The 21,368-nt window shown below is 36.0% G+C and overlaps 1 protein-coding gene across 1 annotated transcript in view; it reads left to right on the top strand.

Moving 5' to 3' along the window:
• The window catches only part of Smc5 (structural maintenance of chromosomes 5), a 77,717-nt gene that overhangs the window by 5,501 nt on the left and 50,848 nt on the right, over nt 1-21,368 (top strand). Inside the window, exons 3-7 of the mRNA XM_013018398.1 lie at nt 7,636-7,688; nt 16,773-16,935; nt 17,944-18,078; nt 19,518-19,658; nt 21,055-21,216. Coding sequence (XP_012873852.1) covers nt 7,636-7,688; nt 16,773-16,935; nt 17,944-18,078; nt 19,518-19,658; nt 21,055-21,216 — 654 coding nt within the window. The remainder of the gene's footprint in view (nt 1-7,635; nt 7,689-16,772; nt 16,936-17,943; nt 18,079-19,517; nt 19,659-21,054; nt 21,217-21,368) is intronic.

Genomic DNA, 21,368 nt, shown 5'->3' with positions numbered 1-21,368 from the left:
GCTTTTTTCTTTTTGCTTATGTGGTGCTGAGGAATCGAACCCAGGCCTCAGGCATGCAAGGCAAGCGCTCTACCACTGAGCCAACTTCCCAGCCCGACTTCTGTATCTGGACTAGTTTGGAACCTTGGTCTTCCATTCTGAACTTCTCGCCATAGTTTGGGATTACAGGCATATGCTACTGCCTCAATTATGGGTTGAGAAGGTCTCTCAAACTTTTCTGCCTTAACTGTCCTCAAAATGAGATCCCCTGTTTCAGTCTCCCAAGTAGCTAGGATCATACTTGTGAGCCACTTAGATGCCTAGCTGTAGTGTTATTTTTAAATACATCACTGGAGGTTTTGGAAAATGAAGTATAAAAAGTACAGCAACAAAATACTGTGAATCCAAAGACTGAAGTGCTAGGCATTTGCTTTAAAGCTCAGCTTTTGAATTGTTTTCAGTGGTTCATGGGAGTTTGTGATGGTATCTTCCTGTAAACCTACCACTCTAGAGGTTTCTATCTGCCTGAAAACCTAACCATCATCACTGGTGGTAAGGGGTTAGAAGCTAACTCCTGGAAGCAAGGCAGTTGTGTAGAGAAGAAAATTAATATCACAGAATTGGAAAGTGGGTATAGTTTCTTCATCATTAGATAGTTGGGGAGAAGATGTCTTCTGAAGGATATATAACCACAGCCTTGCCAACGTGGGAACGGACTTCATATTACCTTTGTGAACTAAAGAGTATGAACTATGACCGGCATGATGGTAGGTGCTGTAATCTTACCACTCGGGGGCAGAAGCAGGAGGATCTTGAGTTTGAGGCCAGCCTGATTTTAATAGTGAGTTCCAGGCCAGTCTGGATTATATAACGAAACTCTGTCTTACAAATCAAACAAAAAAAATCAACAGACACAAATGTTATAAATTATCATTTTAATTGAAAGCTGTCTTAGTAATATCTCTCTACCAGTTCTCCAAAGAATTTTAACCCAAAAGTTCTAAAAAAAACTCACCCATAAAATATGAATTATCCAAACCAACATACTGCACAAGCAGATCTACAAGTTTGTATAGGTAAATTAAAGAAATAAAAGAAGGTATAACAAAGGAATAAATGACAAAAAGATTGGTAAATTTGAAAAAGGAGCTAGGCATGAGGATACCTGCCAGTAAACCTAGCACTCCAGAAGTTGAGATTGGAGGGTCACTAGCTTAAGGCTAAGCTGAAGTACATAGTTCCAGTCTAAATGGGCTGTGTAGCAAGAGTGTGTCATATAAATGAATTCAGGTATAATCTTAGCTACTTGGAAGGCTGATTGTAGATCAAGGCCCTTTCAGGCAAAAAGTTTGTGAGACCCCTTAGTTCAATCAATAGAGATGACATGCCTGTCATCCCAGCTACTGAAGGAATCATAAAATAGGATTGAGATCCAGTTGTGGACCAAAGAAAAAGTGAGATTCTTATCTCAGAATAGTGCAGAAAAAAGCTGGAAGTGTGACTCAGTGGTATTTTGCTTAGCAAGCACTAAGCCCTAAATTGAAGCCCCAGTACAGCCCCTCCCCAGAACTAAAAAAGGGTGAGGTAGGAGGGAGACAGAGTGTAGAGAAATGAAAAATGTACTACTTGAGAAAGCACCAAAACACATTTGAAAGTCTATATACCAAAGACACATTAACCAAGACACATTTGAAAATTTATATACCAAAATGCTTGAAAAAAGTTTCCTATATGCAATATAGAGAGAAAAATGTAAAATCAATGTTAAGATATTAAGTAGTGGAAAAGTCTAATTACAGTTACAAAGAGAGATAATGACTAATGAATATGCAGTATTTAAAGGAAGAATGACTAGAAATTTTCCAGAAATCTTGAAAAACTTGAATCCTCAGAAACAAAAAGCCCAATACATCCCAGGCATGAGAAATGAAAGAAATCCACAGATGATACTCATTGTAGTGAATTTCAGAATATAAAATGCAGTAGTAATATCTTCCTACAATAGGTAGAATAAGAAAATGAGAAAAGTTTAAGATCTTCACTAAAGAATCTTCGCAAAGCCGGGCGCTGGTGGCTCACGCCTGTAATCCTAGCTACTAAGAAGGCTGAGATCTGAGGATCGCGGTTCAAAGCCAGCCTGGGCAGGAGAGACTGTGAGATGCCTATCTCCAATAAACCACCAGAAAACCGGAAGTGGCGCTGTAGCTCACGTGGTAGAGCGCTCGCCTTGAACTGAAGAGCTGAGGGACAGCGCCCAGGCCCAGAATTCAAGCCCCATGGCCGACCAAAACAAAAGAATCTTTGCAAATACACATTGTGTTTCCATAACCCCTAATTTTTGAGTGCGGACATAATGCCAAAGCTGAAATTCTACACTGTGAAGTGTCCTTTAATGCACAGAATTGTTGAAAATATGTTCAAATTTTTCAGACAACATGTATACTATATGAATGTAACATAAATGGGTTTTAGGTTTAGAATTGAATCTTGTTCCCAGCATAACTTCTGGGCTTGAACTCTGGGCCTGGGCTGAGCTCTGTAGCTCAAGGCAAGTGCTCTACCACTTTAGCCACAGGGCCACTTCTAGTTTTCAGGTGGTTAATTGGTGATAAGAGTCTCACAGACTTTCCTGTCCTTTCCTGCCCAGGCTGGCTTTGAACTGTGATCCTCAGATCTCAGCTTCCTGAGCAGCTAGGATTACAGGCGTGAGCCACAGGCAGCCCGCTCCAGGATAACTCTTTTTATATGCAAATATTTCAAAAATCTGAAAACAGAATCCTAAAACACTTGTAGTCTCAATCATTTGAAGTAAGGAATACTTAACCTTATGTAAAATGCATAATATAGCCAGATGTGGTAGAACACACTTGGAATCCTAGCAGCATTCAGGAGGTTGAGGCAGTCAGATCACAAGTTGGAGACGAACTTGGTCAGCTTGAGGCCCACCTGGTTTATATAACCAGGTCCTGTATCGAAAAGCTACAAAAATGAGTGAATGAATGAATGAGTGAGTTATGGTTAAATTGAATTTATTCAAGGAATGAAAAATTGAACAGTAGGAATAATATGTTATTAAGGAGAGTTGTGTGATCATCAGTAGTTATAGAAAAGCATTTAATTAAATTCCATAATAATATATGCTATTTCTTAACAAATAAGGGATAGAAGGGAACTTTTAAATCTTAATAAAATATATCTATGAAAACATATAAAAGTTGAAGTTACCCAGAATTACTACTGTTAACATATTTGGAGAAGATCTAGGTGGAATGGCAGAAGACATGATATCCATGGAAAGAAACAAAATTATTATTCACAGATTACATGGATGTCTGCTTATAAATCCAAAAGAATCCATAGGTTGTTTGGGTTTGTTGTTTATAATAGCAATAAATGTACAGGTTGCATAGAAAACAAATTACCAGATGACATAATACTACATGCAGAAATTGCAAAATTTATTTAAAGCTATTGAATTTTGATGGAGAGATATTATACATCATTGTCATCAAAAATGTTAGTTATAATGTTTATATATTCAGTATTAGTCCATTCAGAATTCCAGTAATGTCTATAATAAATTAAAAGATAGTTTGAACATTTTAAATTGGAACCCCTTTGTATAACTATTCAAAGATACTACTAAAAAAAAGTGATTCGAAAACTTATATTACATTCAAAGGGCCATAGATAACTCAAATAACTCTTTAAAAATTAGAATAAAGTAGGACAATTGCCTTATCAGATATCAAGACTTAATATGAAAGATGGGCATGAAGGCAGATTCCCTTTAATCCTAGCATTTGGGACTCAGGTTCTGTGCTGACGAACAAACAAAAAGAAAAAATAGGACTGTGCATTAATATTAATTAAGCCATTGTGGTATTGCTATATAAATGAAGAACAAAGAACCTAGACACAGTGCTGTGATTAGTATAAACTAACATTGTAGGTCAGTGGAGAAAAGACGGCTAAATATATTACTAAGACCAATGGTTATTTGATGGAAAAAATAAAATTTAATTGAATCCAATCCAACAAGTCAATTTCAGGTTATAATAAAAACTTAGAAGAAAAATGGGCAAAAGATAAACTCATTTTATAAGAGCTCATCGAGTTTATTCATTGCAGTGGAGGTTTTCTAACTTTTTGTCCAGGTTGGCCTTGCACTTTAATCCTCCAACTTCTACCTCCCAAATAACCGATTAAGTTGTAAGCCACTATATCTGATGTATCTTCTAAACATGTCATAAAGTTTGTGTATGTTCTTGGGTAGTGTACTATATTTCACATGGGAACATTTGAGAAGAAAGTAGAGATCGAATTGTCACTGAAAATATTTTTAATACTTGAAATGAGAATAACTTAAAATTATGATAGTTACAAGATTAAAAGAAACATCTCTTAAAATTGTAAATAAACCTATTCAAAATGCTTTTTACAAAAAAATACTGCATTGGAGGCATTTCTGAAATAGAAAGGATAGATATTTTATTAATAATTAGCCTGTGACCTTGGACAATAGTCTATCTAGACTTCAGATTTTCATTTCAAATATTAGGTAATCAGAGTGGTCCAAAGACGAGCTCAAATTTTATGAATTTTGGCTTAATATTGTCAGAACATAAGTTCTATTCTTTTCTCTGTAATAGTGTGTTGGATGTATTCCAAGAACTGTACAGTGGAATGAATTGCACTATTACCAATTTTTTATAAACCTCTCACTGTTTATTTTGCTACGAAGAAACAACATCTTGGAGAGCAGGGCAAGATTATTAGAAGCACCTGCTGCTTTCACTCACTGATAATTAGAAGAATCTGGTAACACAGAAGAGACTAGATTCTGAAGACAGACAGAGAGGTGGTAAAGGAGGCAGAAACCACAAAGGAAGTGGTGGTGAGGCAGAAAACTGCAGAGAAGCAAACCCAGCAGAAGAAAAACATTGATGAGTTCTGATCCCATACCTGGCTCTCCCAGTGGGAAATGGGAGCTGAAGATACCATTACAAGATTCATCTAAAGGTATTGGAGTAGTAGTAGTGACTGGCCTTCATAGGAATGTCCACAGTCACAATATTCTGGTTTATCAGGGCCCATAGCTTTAGCAGCAGAGCTCCCTCACCCTGAGCAGAGAAGAGGTCTGCGCAGGATCTACAGCACTGAAATTGATTAATTGATTCCTAGGTTACAACCCTTCAATCTAGTACAGGAAAAAATACTCACCCCATTTACTACCCAGTCTTAAGTGATATCTGAGAAATTAACTAAAAGAACAAGAGATTGAAATCTTTACCAAAAACATGGCTCCAGATGAGTAAATTCCAGTGGGGGAAAAAATAGGAATCACTAAATTTACGACTGAACAAGGCATTATGCCTCCCTCAAAAGTCAACAGATGAACTAATAACTGTAGAAAAGTCAGACAAGTAAATGAAATGGAGAAACAATGTACATTATAAAAGGAATAGTTAATGATTTTAGAAATCCTGAAAACAAGTAAAATTGAAATTATGGAACTGAAGAGCTCAATAACCCAAAGGGAAAACTCAATCAAAAGCCTATCTAATAGAACAAGTTGAAGACACTGTATATCAGGGCTTGAAGGTAAAGCAGAGCAATTAGATCAGTCAGTCAACAACCTTAAAAAAAAAAACACATAAGAAAATACAGATGGAACTTAGAACACCAGCAGAAGGCCAAAACTACCAATTATAGGATAGAAGAGAAAATTCAAACAAAATTCATCATTAACCTATCAGTAAATACTAGCAGGAAATTCCAACTTTGAGAAAGAGAGGCTTCCCAAGTAGAAGGTCTACAGGTCTGTTTATTAGACAAAATTGGAGAATACTCCTAAATATATTAATAGTTAAGTATACAGAACAGAGAAAGTATTAAAAGCTACTACAATGGCAAGCCCATCTGAATAACAGAAATTTTCTGAAGACAAACTAAATGAAAAGGATGACTGGAAAGACATAGTCCAAACCCTGAAAACTAACAATTGTCAACCTAGATTAGTGTACCCAGTAAAACTATCCACAATTTAGGACAAAAACTCTGTAATAACTACAAAGCTAAAGGAATTCATGGCTTAAAATAGCACTGTAAAAGGAATCCTATCCACAGAAGAAGAAAACTGAAAATAGAATAACTCAGAGAGGAGTAAATTAACAGAAGGAATAGGAAAGAATCAGTATAAAAACAACAAAATGACAGGAAATAGGATGTATCTTTGAATATTAACAATAAATGTTAATAGTTTGAACTCTCCACGACATAAAATAGCAAAGTGGATTAATAAACAAGAGCCAGGGATTCATTTTGTACAAGAAATATATCTCATTTTCAATGAAAAGTATAGACTTGAGGTGAAAGGATAAAAGGGGTCTTTGAATTAAATGGACCCCAAAACTTCAGGAGTAACTACTTATTTCTGATAAAATCACTTCAAATTGAAATTAAGAGAAAGAAGGACAGTTTATATTGAGGAAACATTCTATCAAGGGGAAATTTTAATTTAACATGTGTATGGAGCAGTGTCACAACCCAATTCATTGTAAACAAAGACGTTACATTTATGTATCAGCACGATAATAGTGATAGAAGTCAGTTTCTCATTCTTAACCAATGAATAGTGATCCTTTCAAAAAAAGAATTGTTTTTTGAGACCAAGACTTTGAAATTAGTGTCTGATGCTCTCTCTTGCTCACTGACTGGTGCTCTACCACCTGAGCCATGCCCAGAACCCATGGATTCTAACCAATCACTCACACACACATTCCTCAGAACTGACACTATAGACTAAAGGGATACATGTACATAGTATTTTACCTGAACAGTTTTTTTTATTTTTTGTTTTTATTTTTCTGAGCCTTTATTTCATGGTGTATATATTGAGTCCAGAATGTACTTCACGGTTTCTAGTTAGAATTTAATGAGAAATAGGTAAAATGCTTACTTAGTACAGTAGCATAAGTAGGGAATGGTTGGTAAATGTTAGCTGTTATGATTATAACTTTTTTACTAACATTCCTAGTATTAAAAAGAGCATTATTTGCAAGATGTATTTCCTAAAATTTGCCATATTTTTTAATTTAATTACAGCCCAGTGTAAGATCCAGTTTGTTTGCAGGCCCAGGGTCTGTTTCCATGCTTAAACTCAGTCATTTGGAACCATGCTTAAGCTCATAGTCATATAGTCTATTTTATTATGCAAATTATAATTATTGCTTCTTTTAAAAGTCAATGACAATTACATCCTAGTTTATATGGGATATGTAATATTATACTTGTTAATATTTAATGTATGCAATTCTGTACAAATATTCAGTAGTAGTAAGAGTTTGTTCCCATGGGGGTTTTTTGGTAAGTAAATAGGCAGTAGATCTTATTCTCATTGTCTTAGCTGCCTTGACCACAGGTGGTCCATAATTTTAACTATTACAAATTTGAACAAATTACTATTGTTATTTGTGGGAGTAAAGATGGAGGAACTCAGGTCTGGGAAGGATACTTTTAGAAAGTAATAAGAATGGGTATTCATGTAGTTACTATTTAAATCTTGACTTGCCAAACAATACTGACTGGTAAATCTCTGATTGTTAATCTGGAGATGTTATCACACAGTTCATGTTTTCTTTTTTTATGCTTTAGGTTGGATTTTTTGTGAAGAGAGGATGTTCCAAAGGCATGGTTGAAATTGAATTGTAAGTGCTAAAAGTTCTGGAACCACCTTTTCTGCATAATTTTTTAGCTTATTTTATGTTTTCCTGGTGACTTTAGAAGATAATACAGTTATGGGATAGATACTAAAAATAATGCTTAAAGAATATTTTATCCAAACATGACTTTATGTATCTTTTCAAATTCAAACTATAAGAGTTTTATTTTGGAAAAATTCTCAAGGAGATTCTAAGTTTATGGAAATAATGAAATAGAAATATACCTCTAGCTAAATGTTGATTAAGGGGGTGTGCAGAATTTTTCACAGATTTAAATATTTGTTGGGTTTTTTAACTCGTTTTGAAAATAATACTTGGACTGGGGTGAAGTTCAGTGGCAGAATGTTTGCCTAGCAGTCTAGAGGCCCTGGGTTCAGTTCTTAGCACTTTAGAAAGCATTAGGTAACATGTATTTGGCTTCTTAAAAATATGGAGACAAAGGCATATAAAGTTGAAAATGCAAGCCTACTTCAAATAATTCTACCTTTAGGACTAACCACTGTTGACAGTTTAGTGAATCTTGTCTGTGACAAACACAGACACTTCTGTCGCCGTCCTTTATTCTTTTACTTATGATATTGATAGTGAAAGGTTAGAGTATTTGAGGCAGTGACCATTTGTTGCTTGTTTCAGAGCAGAGCTAAACCACCTGGTTGTGTGCCCTTATAAGACCTGCAAATCCTTAGCTCGGTACTCTCCTCCTGGTCTCCACTGTGTTGGAGTGTAGGACAAGGCCCGAGCTACAGTCCGTTTAAATAAAACAGCTGTAGAGTCTGACTTTCGGTGGTCTTCTTGGTGGGGGTCCTGCGACCTTGGCATAACAATAATTCATCATGATATCCTTTTTCATTAAGCCTAAATATTTTCAGTTGACCATACAATTTCTGGGTGTTTAAGACAGTTTCATTTATGTGAGCCATGCTAACCTGGAAATCATGATCCTCCTGCTTCAGTCTCTTGCATGTACTACCATACCTCTTCTTTATTAACTATCCCTGGTACCTTCTGTCAGATCAGGATTGATACTTATAAAATATCAGTAAGTTGGCCATTTTTAGTGTATATTGTTTTAGTCTTTTTGCATATTGTTTAGATGATTTTTAGTGTTTCGGAATACTTATGGAAAATTGTGAATGTTTTGAGCTAACACGGATCATATGATAGCCCTATCAACTCATAGGCTATGAGAAGATAGTAATTACTGAAAAACTTGGAAAATTTTCTCTTTATAGTTTTGCAGGTTCAAGAGCATAGGCTTTTGTTTGACTGATAGCCTCCTTAGCAAAGTCATGTAACAGCAGTCATTGTGTCAGGAGAGCATGTGGGAAGGTCACATGGTACTGTGAGACAGGAAGCCAGAGAGCAGTCTGGGGAATGGGCTTATACCTTAACAGCAGCTCACTCTATTGGGAATGAACTGGGTTCCATGAGACCACTTCATTCCCTTCCAAGGAAACTCCTGCCTAGTAACTTAACCAGATTCCATGCTTAGAACCTATACCCAAAGGACAGCAGTCTACCACATAGTAGCTTCTAAATCATGGTAAGGTTTATCCTGTTAGCAGGAAGCTTGCAAATCCGGGGGATATACCAAACAAAAGTTCAAATAAAAAGCTCAGAGAAATGTTTAGGAGAAGAGACAGAGAGAATGATGGGTAAAGTGACAAATGATTGCCTTGATCTCTTGTGCTGCTGGGCACTATGAGAAAGTCTCTTTGGGAGCTTTTTCTTGCTTCTACTTAGTCTTGACTGAACACAAGTGACCGAGTGAGAACAGGTTAGAAACTAGTAGAGTAAATAGATACTGTTTGGGGCAATTAGGAGAAGACACAGCCTCCACATGGCAAGAGAGTGTTCCCAGGAGCTTTTTTTTTTCTTTAATAACACAGGATAAAGTTTTTATTAGAGATGAAAGTTAGTCCTGGTAGTAATAGGCATTCCACAAATGCTCAGCTTATTAAAATATGGTAGAGTTTTACTAAGGATACAAAAACCACCTGAATAAAATGTCACTATTAGAAACAAGAAATTAATAGTTAATATGTCAGTTCTTCCCAAATTATTGAATATCGTTAATACAATTCCAGTGACAGTCCCAGCAGATAAGTTTCTAAAGTGATTGTAAAGATCATCTTTAGAACTCAAGAGTTTGAGAAAGCATAGTGTGAATAAGCCTTTGCTGTGACTGTGAGGACACTGACGTCACCGCCACGCTGATGTCACTGCTGACGTCACTGACTCCTCGCGGGCCAGGCCGCTGGGGGCGGAGCGTCAAAGGGCGGGGGGCGGAGTTCAGGGGAGAGATTAGGTAGATAGGAGAGTGGAGCAGTGCTCCGGCCCTCCTCAGGCCTGGCCGGAGGGGAGACCCAGGCCGGCAGAGAGGCCGGGGAAGGCCGGGGCGGCCTGAGGGAAGACCAAGGGGAGACCCGGGCCTGCGGAGAGGCCTGGGAACTCTGCCTGCTCCCTGCATCCCGGGGTGGAAGAGAGGCCCCAGGAGACGCGGGCCTGCCTGCGGAGAGGCCCGGGAACCATGCCTGCACCCCCCACCCCGGGGTGGAAGAGAGGGCCTGGGAACCCTGCCCGTTCCCCGCATCCCGGGGTGGAAGAGAGGCCCCAGAACCCTGCCCGCTCCCCGCACCCCGGGTGGAAGAGGTGCCCGGGGAGACCCGGGCCTGCAGAGAGGCCCGTGGAGAGGTGACAGGCCTGCGGAGAGTCTAGAGGTCCGGGGGGAAGGAGGAAAAAGGGAAAAACAAAACAAAACTTGCTCCCTTGGAGGTTGTAGCTTCTCCAAGTTCTGAGGTAGCCCAGGACAGGGTTGCAGCTAATAGAACTCCTTTGTGAACTTCAGCCACGCCTTGGCGGACTTCCTCACTGGCACTACATTACCAGTCATTAAATGTACTGTAATGCGATTGTTGTAAAATGCTCTTGGTGCTGAAGAATGGAGAAACTAGAAAGAGATCTAAAGGTATATGATCATTTATCATGGGGGTAGCTGTTCCATGTGGAGTTTATAAGAGATAAGAAAAACCTAATTGTTTTATTACCTACACATTCAGTGCAGGAGAAAGCTCTTCTCTCTCTCTCTCAAAGCATATTTTTTGAGGCAGTCGTAATGTTTGTCTGTGACAAATACAGGGGTTTGATTAATGTTCCACTCTTTTTCAGTTTTAGTTATTTTTCAGGTAAGATCTCTTTTTTTTAATTTATTTTTTACCAAGTCCTGACTCAGTTGGTTATCCTCCCACCTAGGCCTTCTGTGTACCTGAAACCCCATAGCTATGTATTCCTATGCATAGCATTTTAGTTGAAACGATGTCTTACTAACTTTTTGCCCAGGCTGGCCTGGAACTGCAATCCTCTAGGTCTCCATCTCCTGAGTAGTTGGCATGAGAGGGCTTCACCACTGGCCCAGCAGCATAGAACACTAGATGTGTGGGTTATTTTACCCCATATACTCCACACTTCAGTTCATTTTGTTTAATCTTGTATATTAGTTTATATTAATTATACAAAGACATTTAATTGTGATAGTCCCATAAATGCATATGAAGTACTTTCATCAAGTTCATCCCATTTATTTTTTCTTTTCCCTTAAAACAATTTTCACAGGCTTCATTATTTTCATACATGCTTACAAAGTTTCATACTCAACCTCTTTTTTCCTTTCTACTAGTTCCCACTTCTAAACAGTCCTTCATTTTATATTTCTACATCATGCATATGAGACAACATACAATATTTGTATTTCTTAGTCTGGCTGATGATGATTTTAAGTTCCCTTGATTTTGCTTCAGATGATGTAATTGTTCATATTTATAGCTAATTCAGCTTAATTCAAACATGTTAGTGCAGAACCTATAACTTAAGGGCTTAAACCAACAAGACCCTCAGAAGGCCACATTTGACTTGCACTTTTTACCGTCTACAAATTGAGGTTCCGAGGTCCACTTCTTTAGGTTCAGTTATTTGCTAGGACACCTCATAGAACTCAGAGAAATAGTTTACTTAGGACTATCGGTTTAATATAAAGGATGCTATCTGTAGAGGATAAATAAAAGCATCCAATCAAAGAATGTCTGGTCTGGAAGAGCTTGAGCCTGGGAGCTTTTGTTCTCACGTCGTTGTGGTACGCCCAGGACATAAATATGCTTACAGCCAGAAGATCTGTATACTTTGTAGTTCAGGAGGGTTTCTTGGAACTTTCATTATGTGGGCATGATTTTCTGAATCTCTAACCTAGCTTCCTTTCCTAGAGAGCATGGGAGTGATAATGAAAGGTCCATGCTTCTAAGCAGAATTTGACCTTTGGTGACCAGCCCCCAGTCAGGAGACTCACTGAGAATTGCCTAATTGGAACAAAAGATTTTCATCATAGAGGGAATTTGGGGGATTAGGAGTTGTATACTGGAATAGAGGCAAAGAAAGGCTGTCTCTCTTTATTATATTAGTTCTGGAATTTGAATTGAGGACTTATGCTTGCTACGCTATTACTTTCCTGCTTCAGCTATACCTCTCTTGCCCTTTATGTTCTGGTTGTTTTTGAAAAAGGGTCTTGTTTTTTGCCTGTGCTGGACTGGATTGCAGTCTTCCTGATTGCATGTCTAGCTAGAATGAAATATACCACCATGAGCAGCCCATTAGTTGATAGAGAGCTCAAATACTTTTTTTGTCGTGGCTGACCTCATACTGCAGTCCTTCAGTTTCTGCGTCCCGAGGAGTTGGGATTATAGGCTTGGGATGCCTATAATCCCAGTTTGCATCTATATTTCTTAGTGTAACACACACACACAATTACTAGATTTGGGACAATTGACTTGCCAATTTTTTGAAAAATAATAACTATAGCTTTATTTAAATTCTTGTCACATAGAATGCCATTTGAAAATTACCACGTTTTGAAAACAATATAACTAATGTTGAATATTTTTAAAACCTTGGGAATGGTTTTACTGAAGGTAACAGAGCCCAGTAATTACATAAGACTTAAAATTTTATACTCAGGGGTTTAATTCCTCTTCTTAAAACTGATGTTTATTAATCGTGTCCTTATATTAATTGTCAAGTCAGTAAAAATTACATATAACCCAATAGAAAAAATGAACAAAGAAGTTTTACACAATTAAAATTAGTGGTCCATAAGTACAACATATAATGTATTACTTTTTATTGAAAAAATAAATATAATGATTTCTTTCTTCCAGGTTAGAGAAATTTTAAAAATAAAATTCAGTAATAGCCCATACCGTTTGTAGATTCGTTACACATGGCTTTGACCAAATGACGCCAAAATTATTAATAGTAATAGTATTTTTGTGTGTGTGTGTGCTAGTCTTGGGGTTTGAACTCAGGACCTAGTGCTGCCCCTGAGGTTTTGTGCTCAAAGTTAGCACTCTACCACTTGAGCCACAGCTTCACTTCTGGTTTTCTAATGGTTAATTAGAAGTAAGTCTTCAAGCCTTCCTGCCCAGGCTGGCTTTGGATCGCTATCCCCAGATCTTAGCCTCCTGAGTAGCTGGGATTACAAGACATGATCCACCAGTGGCTGGTAGTAATAAAATTTTTAAAACTAAAAGAAATTTAATGTAATTTAAAGTGCCACGGGGGCATTATGCAGGTTATTTGCTGCAAAGTTTTGGTCAGTCCTTTGTTATTGTTTGTTGTGTTTATTTCATTGTGATCTGTTGAGTGTTTTCTGCCCTTATAAAGCAAATAGTGCCTGGGAAACAAAGCAAACCTTGTAATCCTCCCAAGCCAAATTGGGCACATTTAATTGATAAAGTGAAAATTTTCAAGCATCTGCAGTACAATACTGAACTCTGTATCCTGAGCATATGTAGTTTTTCTTCAGTGTTAGTCTCTTTGAAACCATATACCTGCATCTACACCACTGATTAGAGGATGTTTGCTCCTTTATACAAAATTAGTTTTCCCTAATCTTTTTCCTTTTATTTATTTATTTTTAATAGTACTGAGGTTTGAATTCAGGACCTTGTATATACTCTTTGCAAGGCAAATTCAAAGGCAAGTGCTTTGCCTCTAGAGTCATGCTTGCAGCTTTAACTTTGCCTAGTACAATCAACATATCAATTACTGGTGGCCATACAAAGTGCTGTATCCAAACAGGAACCTTTTATTCAACCATAAAAAGTAATAAAATATTGTTACATGCTTCCCTTATTTGCAATAACTAGTATATGTCTGAGTCAAGCAGAAAAGATCAGATAAGATATGTATTCAGATGTTTTTTTTTCTTTCAGCTGATTGTTTCTAACACATTTATAAGATTATTTCTTTGTTGTTTTGTATGTCCCTCCCCCATGGTATAACCCCTGCTTTCACTGTACTTGAGGTTGGTATAATTTGTGAAGAGGAAGGGAAAAAACAAATCGTTTAAATAGGGATGCAGGTGGATCCATTGCAACAATGAGATGTACAAGTCGTTATGTGGAAAAACGAACTTTACAACTTTGGTTGGGGGAGGTGGGAGGATGGGAAGGGATGGAAAGGGGAAACAAAGGAGGAGGCTACAATGCTTGATAAGAAATGTACTCATTATTGTAACCCCTCTGTACAGTATTTTCACAATAGAAAATAAAAATAAAAAATATTGTTACATGCTATCATATGAATAAGCCACTAAAGGCATTTTTTTTTTTTTTTTTTTGCTGGTCTTGGTGCTTGAACTCAGGGCTTAGGTTCTATCCCTGAGCTTCTTTGTGCTCAAGGGTAGCACTCTACCACTTGAGCCACAGTGCCACTTCTGGCTTATTCTGAGTAGTTTATTGGTGACCAGACTGAAAAGACTTTTCTATTTGGGCTGGCTTCAAACCATGATTCCCAGATCTGTTTCCTGAGTAGCAAGGAGTACAAGCATGAGCCACTGATGCCTGACATGAATTCCGCTTTAGAGCATAATGAGAATAGTCTAGCATTAGACAGTGGTCATGGCTGCACAATCTTGTGAATAAACTAAAAACCATTGTTTAAACCTGTAGCTGAAAATAGTTAAAAGAGTAGCTCATGTATATTTTACTAAAATTAAAAAACGTGTTGAATTGTGTACTTTCAAATGTGATTACATATGAATTACAGTTCATTTTTTTCAAAGTGATTGCCTAAGATAATCTTGGGCTAGCTTTGTTCATTGTTTTATTTTTGGGTCAGGTCCTGAGGCCTGAACTCTGGGCCTGGGTGCTCAGCTCTTCAGCTCAAGGCTAGCGCTCTACCACTTGAGCCACAGCGCCACTTCCAGCTTTTTTCTTTTTGCTTATGTGGTGCTGAGGAATCGAACCCAGGGCCTCTGGCATGCAAGGCAAGCGCTCTACCACTGAGCCACCTTCCCAGCCCTCTTTTTGAGTTTTTAATTAGCAGTATTTCTCATTCTAATGTAGTGAAATTAGTTTTAGTATTGATTTTTAATTTTGCTATACTACTATACAATATATTTATACCTATATTTTATTTATTTATTATTTTACCATTCTTTGAAATTGTTTATGTTTGGTGTTTGTAGTGAGCTTTTATAATAACTCTATTTCTTGTCTTCCATCCTTTTAGACCTCTTATTAGGTATATTGTATACGGCTTTTTACTCAGTCATCCATGTTTCTTTAATATTTTCGACATTGTATTTGTTCATCTTCATGGTTTTCTCATATGTTTACTAGTTCTTGATTCTTTTTGTTTCCAGTGAACTGCTCCTTTTCTGTTTAAACTGTATCTGTTAATTCTTTGAAGATAGGTAAATTGCTATAGAAAGAACTTTTTAATCAGCTTTTGCCTGAGCATTTTATGTACTTAAAATCCAGGATCATATTATGTTGAATTCTCAGCTTGAAGATTTTTGAATCTTTGAGGCTGACTTGTGATTAGTAACTCTTAGGGGAGGCATTTGTCTCACAACTTAAAGTTGTAATTTGAGACAGGCAATTGTGTATTACTGTCCTAATAGGTGGCACAAAGGATATTGAGTATACCCTTATATTGAAGGGATAGTTTTTTGATGGTGGTTTTCTATTACATTGTCCATATTGGGTCGTTCGGTGAGCTTTGTTAGCAGACTGTCTGTTAGAAGATCATGAAAACAAATCCCAAGATCACTTCACTAAACAGATGCCTTCAAGATGCAAGTCAATTTTGTTTTTCTTTTCTGAGCCCTCAGCTGCACTAGGATTTGGGCTAGAATTCATTATTTTCATGGCTAAGTAGTAAATGCATTTATAAACATACTTTACTGTTTTAATTCTATACAGAAGGATAATCAATAAAGGGTACTTCCGTTAATCATTCTACTGGAAATGAAAGTTCAAAACTTCTTACTGTTTGAAGTATTCTAGTTACAATATAATCATATATACAACATTTACAAGTTATTGTTATTTAGCCATTAGATGCCAATAATTTATCTCTTTACCACATGCTGCTGAATTCCAGTGAAGAAGATGGATGAATAGATGAGAGGTGTGGAGCAGTAGTACTTCTAAAAGCAAGAAATAAGTAAATACTCTTCTTTCAGATTCTATATTGCTTAATATTCCTTTGTAGCCATGTAATGTAATTCCTTCTGAATTAGAGTGGAGTACATGGTGAGAAATGAATCACTGGCCACCTGTATGGACAAACTAGATTTGATTTTGGGAAACGCTTTTGCAAGAGTTAATACTCATTCATACATTTTCCACCTAGGGAAAACTGTAAGGTTTAACTCTTAACATGTATACCAGCCCATTTTGAATTACAGTCAATGCATGTGATTGAGGAATAGCATAATTCTTAAAGGATAAATAACTAGTATGTAAGTGCTCTGACAGTGTTTGGGAATCAGTATTGGTATTTATTTTAATTTTTTAACAATTTAAACAATTGTGAATGTTGCATAAATAGTAACTGTCATGTAGTCACTTACGGTTTTACTAATGTCCAAGGTTTTCTTCTTGGGAGGGGCCGGAAATAACAGAAGAAATAAAAATCATGATGCACAATAATTTTGGTGCAAGAATATGTTAGAAATTTTATTTCTCAATGAATGTATATGTTTTGATATGAAGATTTAAAAATTATTCTTAGGTTCAGGACTTCTGGAAATCTTATAATCACCCGAGAGATTGATGTGACAAAAAATCAGTCCTTTTGGTTTATCAACAAAAGATCTACAACTCAGAAAGTAGTAGAAGAGCAAGTTGCAGCCTTAAATATTCAAGTGGGCAACCTTTGCCAGTTTCTACCTCAGGTATGAAAAATTTTTTAAGAAGCTGGAAATTTTGGGATAATTTTCTCCTTTTTACCACATAAAAATTTAGATTCTTTTCAAGGAATGTTCTGCTAGTTACCGTTTAGATGGAACACCAGTACCATTGGCACTTAAAATGCTTTGTACAAGGCAGTATCTTATTTATCACTTACAGTATTATTAATTGCAGTTGATTCAAAGTCCTAAAATTGAGACTGTTTTAAATGAAAGCTCTATTAATTTTATGTACAGTAACTTTGATACTTCAGTTAAGCATAGATAAATGTGGATGTGTCACTTGTTGAACCTTAAAGTTTTCAGTTTGTCAGTTTAAATTGTCAGAATGCAGCATTTTATTCAGTGCAGTTTATATAAAATATATACCAAAATTCACACTTGGTATATACCTTCAAAAATACATAGACCTTCAGAAATCTTATGTTTCAATATTTTTGTTAAAACTGTAAAAATCCTGAAAATGTATGTCAAGTATTATAGTAGATACCTTTTAAATATGTTTTGAATACCTCTTTCTTTTTTTCCTGATACTGGGGCTTAAGCTCGGGGCCTCACACTCTGTTTCGGCATTTTCAATCATGGTTGGTGCTCTACCACTTGAGCCACACTTCTGCTTCTGGCTTTTTGTTGGTTAATTGAAGATGTTTCTCAGCTTTTGCCTGGGCTGCCTTTGATCCCAATTCTTAGACCTCAGCCTCCTCAGTAGCTAGGATTTTAGGCCTGTGCCCTGTTATACTATATATTTTTTGTTGTACAAAATAAACACTTCTACCTGGAAATATTAATGTAGGTTATTTCTAAAGGTTTTCAAAAGGATAGTCAATGCTAGATTTGTCTGTTAAAGACTAATGGATAAAAGAGAAATGAAGATTCACATTTTGGAATTTTTTAAAAAATAAAATTGATCTTAACTATTGCAGTACATTTTAAAGATGTGATTTATAAACTGTAATCATTGCTAATATGTAATATATAAATTTTATGCTCTAGGACAAAGTTGGAGAATTTGCTAAACTCAGCAAAATTGAACTCCTTGAAGCTACTGAGAAGTCAATTGGTCCTCCAGAAATGCACAGGTATCACTGTGAACTCAAAAACTTCAGGGAGAAGGAAAAACAACTGGAGGTATTTACAAATAAGAAACTCCTTTTTGTTGTCTCTTATTGATGTTTGTGTCTCAACATGTGGAAGAGTGAGGTATAGTTTTAACTTTCATTGAGTTCAAATCTGTGAAATTTGTGTGTGTGTGTGTGTGTGTGTGTGTGTGTGCGTGTGTGCGCTGCTGACTTCAGCAAGTGATAATGTTAAGTTTGAAAAACTTGACTATTTTAGCAGTCCGATACTAAGGACAGTTTTTCCTTTGTTACTGAGTTATAAAGGAACCAGTTGCAGTTTTTTTTTGTCACAGGCATTATTACTTTGTCATTCTGTCAGACTTAAACATTTATAGTAACCATTAAAAGTTAGGTAATATTTATCACTTCGGTTGAGCCATTTTCTTAGTGTGTTTTTTTCAGTTACATGAAGGTAGACATTATAAAAGAATTATTTGTCTAGTTGCTGTGTTTTTATTTTCATCTTTAACAAATGTATAAATTAAAATGCCCTTTTTGCATATCATTTATAGAGCTATTTTATTCAATGAATAATTGAATAAATTCAATCAATAATTGAATATCTGCATCTAAAATAAATCAGTATACTTTCGTAATAAAAAAATTAAACAAAAGCTTTCTCTTAAAGTATAATTGTCTATATTTAGTAATAAGTTTCATTGCAATAAAATACTGATTTTATGTACTAAGAGTAAACAACTAAAGTTGTTTTGAGCTTTATATAATCATTTGATCCTCTGAGAGCCTCCTTTGATTCTCTTACCTTTTTCTATATCAGTCTAATTCTTGCATCTGAAACATTTGCCTAAATTATCTGCTATCCTCTAAAGAAAACAAACAATTCTACTAGGTTCTGTTGTACACCAAAGTACTTTTCAATTCTCAGTGAAAGGGTAAATTTTAGTTCTGTCATGTCATTTTGATGCTTAAAAAAAATCAAGGTTTTCATAACAACTAGTTCTTATATTATTATAGCTTAGTTTGGGCACTCCTAATAAAAGTCTGAAATGCTCCAAATCTGAATTATTTTTGAATGCCACATAGGTACTTGAAAAGGTTCAGATTTAGAGCATTTTGTATTTTTCATATTACAGATATTCAGTTGGTAACTTGCACATATTCCAAAAATCTGACAAATTCCAAAATCAAAAACACTTCGTACCCCAAGGATTTCATTCAAGGAAAACACACCTGTGTTAAGCAGATTGCTTCTACCTCTGAATTGGATGAAGCAGGTATCTCTTATCTTTAAGGCAAGAGTCCAGGCTTAGAGATGTGACAGTTTCCATACAGCTACCTGGCTGATTAATTTTAGAACCTCAATCAGAACTTGCACATGAATGTTACTTTTACATAATGTAGAATTCTGTTAGTATTGTTTTATTTTTAGAGAAGATTCAATCTGTTGTCTTTTTCAGTTAAACTAATTGTTCAACAAATTTGTTTTAGACCTCATGCAAAGAGAAAACTGAATACCTAGAGAAAATGGTTCAGAGAAACGAAAGATACAAACAAGATGTGGAAAGGTTCTATGAACGTAAGCGACATTTAGATTTAATTGAGATGCTTGAGGCAAAAAGACCATGGGTGGTAAGTTTTAGTTATTAGAGGCAAAAAATATGTGAATCCTTAGCAGAATACTTACTAAGAAGGTACTAGTTACTGTTCTCATTAGTTGCTTCTTTTACACTTTGTTAAAATAAAATTTATTTACTCATTATACACATGAATGCTAGTTTGTGCAAGAGTTCAGTGTTCTTAATTCTCCTAAATTTTTCTAACTAAACAAGAAATTCTTTTGCTCTTTTCTTTCAATATTAATGTTTATACATTTACAAACATTAGATCTCTTGCATGTGCTGAGTCAGGTCACTTAAGAATTTACTAAAAATATGCTGCTTATATTAAAGTTAGCTACAAATATAGCTGAAGCATCTTAACTCTAGTCTGTTTCATCTGTTTCCTGACTATATTGTGTTCTTTCTATTTATTGTGTCTTATATTTTACTACCTAAGACTGCAGTCTGGGGAAAACATTGAATGCCTTCAGTACATTATGTAACAGGCAAAACAAAATATACGTGAAAAATTTTATAGTCTCCAAGGTTATATTTGAAGTATCTTAATTTTACATTTTGAAGTTTTCAGGTCTTTTTAAAGATTGATTTCAGTCTTTTTAATTTTTACTTTTTAAATGTACTCTGTGTTCTCTTTCCTTTAAATATGTTCACTCTTATTGTATGCTATTTCTTTGTTGTTGTTTTTTTTTCTTCTTTGGTGGTACTGGAGTTTGAATTCCAGGCTTCATATTTGCAAGGCAGGTGGCTCTATCACTTAAGCCATACCTCTGATCCCCTTATGCCTTAGTTCTTTTCTTTTTTCTTGTTTCTTCTTGCTAGTTTGAACTAGCAAGTTAGAATGACTCAGGGCCTTGGGTTTACCTGGCTTGCTTATTTTCATAGATCTCTACCACTTAAATCATATATCTAGACAGGCTTTTTGCTGGTTGATTTTGGAGGCCAGGTTTCTCAGCTTTTTCTGCCTATGCTGTCTTTGAACAATGATCCTCTAGATCTTAGCCTCCTGAGTAGCTCCAATTATGAGTTGTAATCATTGGTGCTTGTCTGGCTTGGGCTAGGATCCTCCTATTTGTATTTGCTTATATTGCTATGGATGATAGTCATACACTGGTGCACCTAGCCATTGAGTGAGATAGAATGTCAAGAACTTTTATGCCTAGACTTGCCTTGAACCACAATCCCCCCTGATCTCCTCCCTCCCAAGTAGCTAGGATTACAATTCATAGCCACCATACTTGGCTTGCCTTCCTTTTGACCCATTTTCCTTTTTCAGGTTTTTCCTTTTATAATTAAGGGTTCACTTCCTTATTGAGAAATTAAAGAAAAAAAATCTCTTTTTAGTGCTTGTATATTGATTTTACATACATGTTAATCTAAGGATTTAGTGCATTTCCTTCTATTTCAAGGAATATGAAAATGTTCGTCAGGAATATGAAGGAGTAAAACTAGCCCGTGATCAAGTGAAGGAAGAAGTCAGAAAACTTAAAGAAGGGCAGATTCCTATCACAAATCGAATTCAAGAAATCGAAAGGGAACGTCATAATATGGAGGCTCTAATCAAAGGAAAGGTACTCTTGTTCAATTTTGGATTACCGAGATTTTAGCTAGCACAAAGAATATTTGACTTTCAAAATACATTGTAGGATTCATTTATGTCTTTTATTCCCTCCGTTCTTTAACTCATAGTTCTATAGTGTTTTTTTTTTTTTTTTTTTTTGGT

This window comes from Dipodomys ordii, unplaced genomic scaffold (genome assembly GCF_000151885.1).
Source record: "Dipodomys ordii isolate 6190 unplaced genomic scaffold, Dord_2.0 Scaffold40, whole genome shotgun sequence".
Taxonomy (NCBI): domain Eukaryota; kingdom Metazoa; phylum Chordata; class Mammalia; order Rodentia; family Heteromyidae; genus Dipodomys; species Dipodomys ordii.
This window is presented reverse-complemented; position numbering and strand designations above follow the sequence as displayed.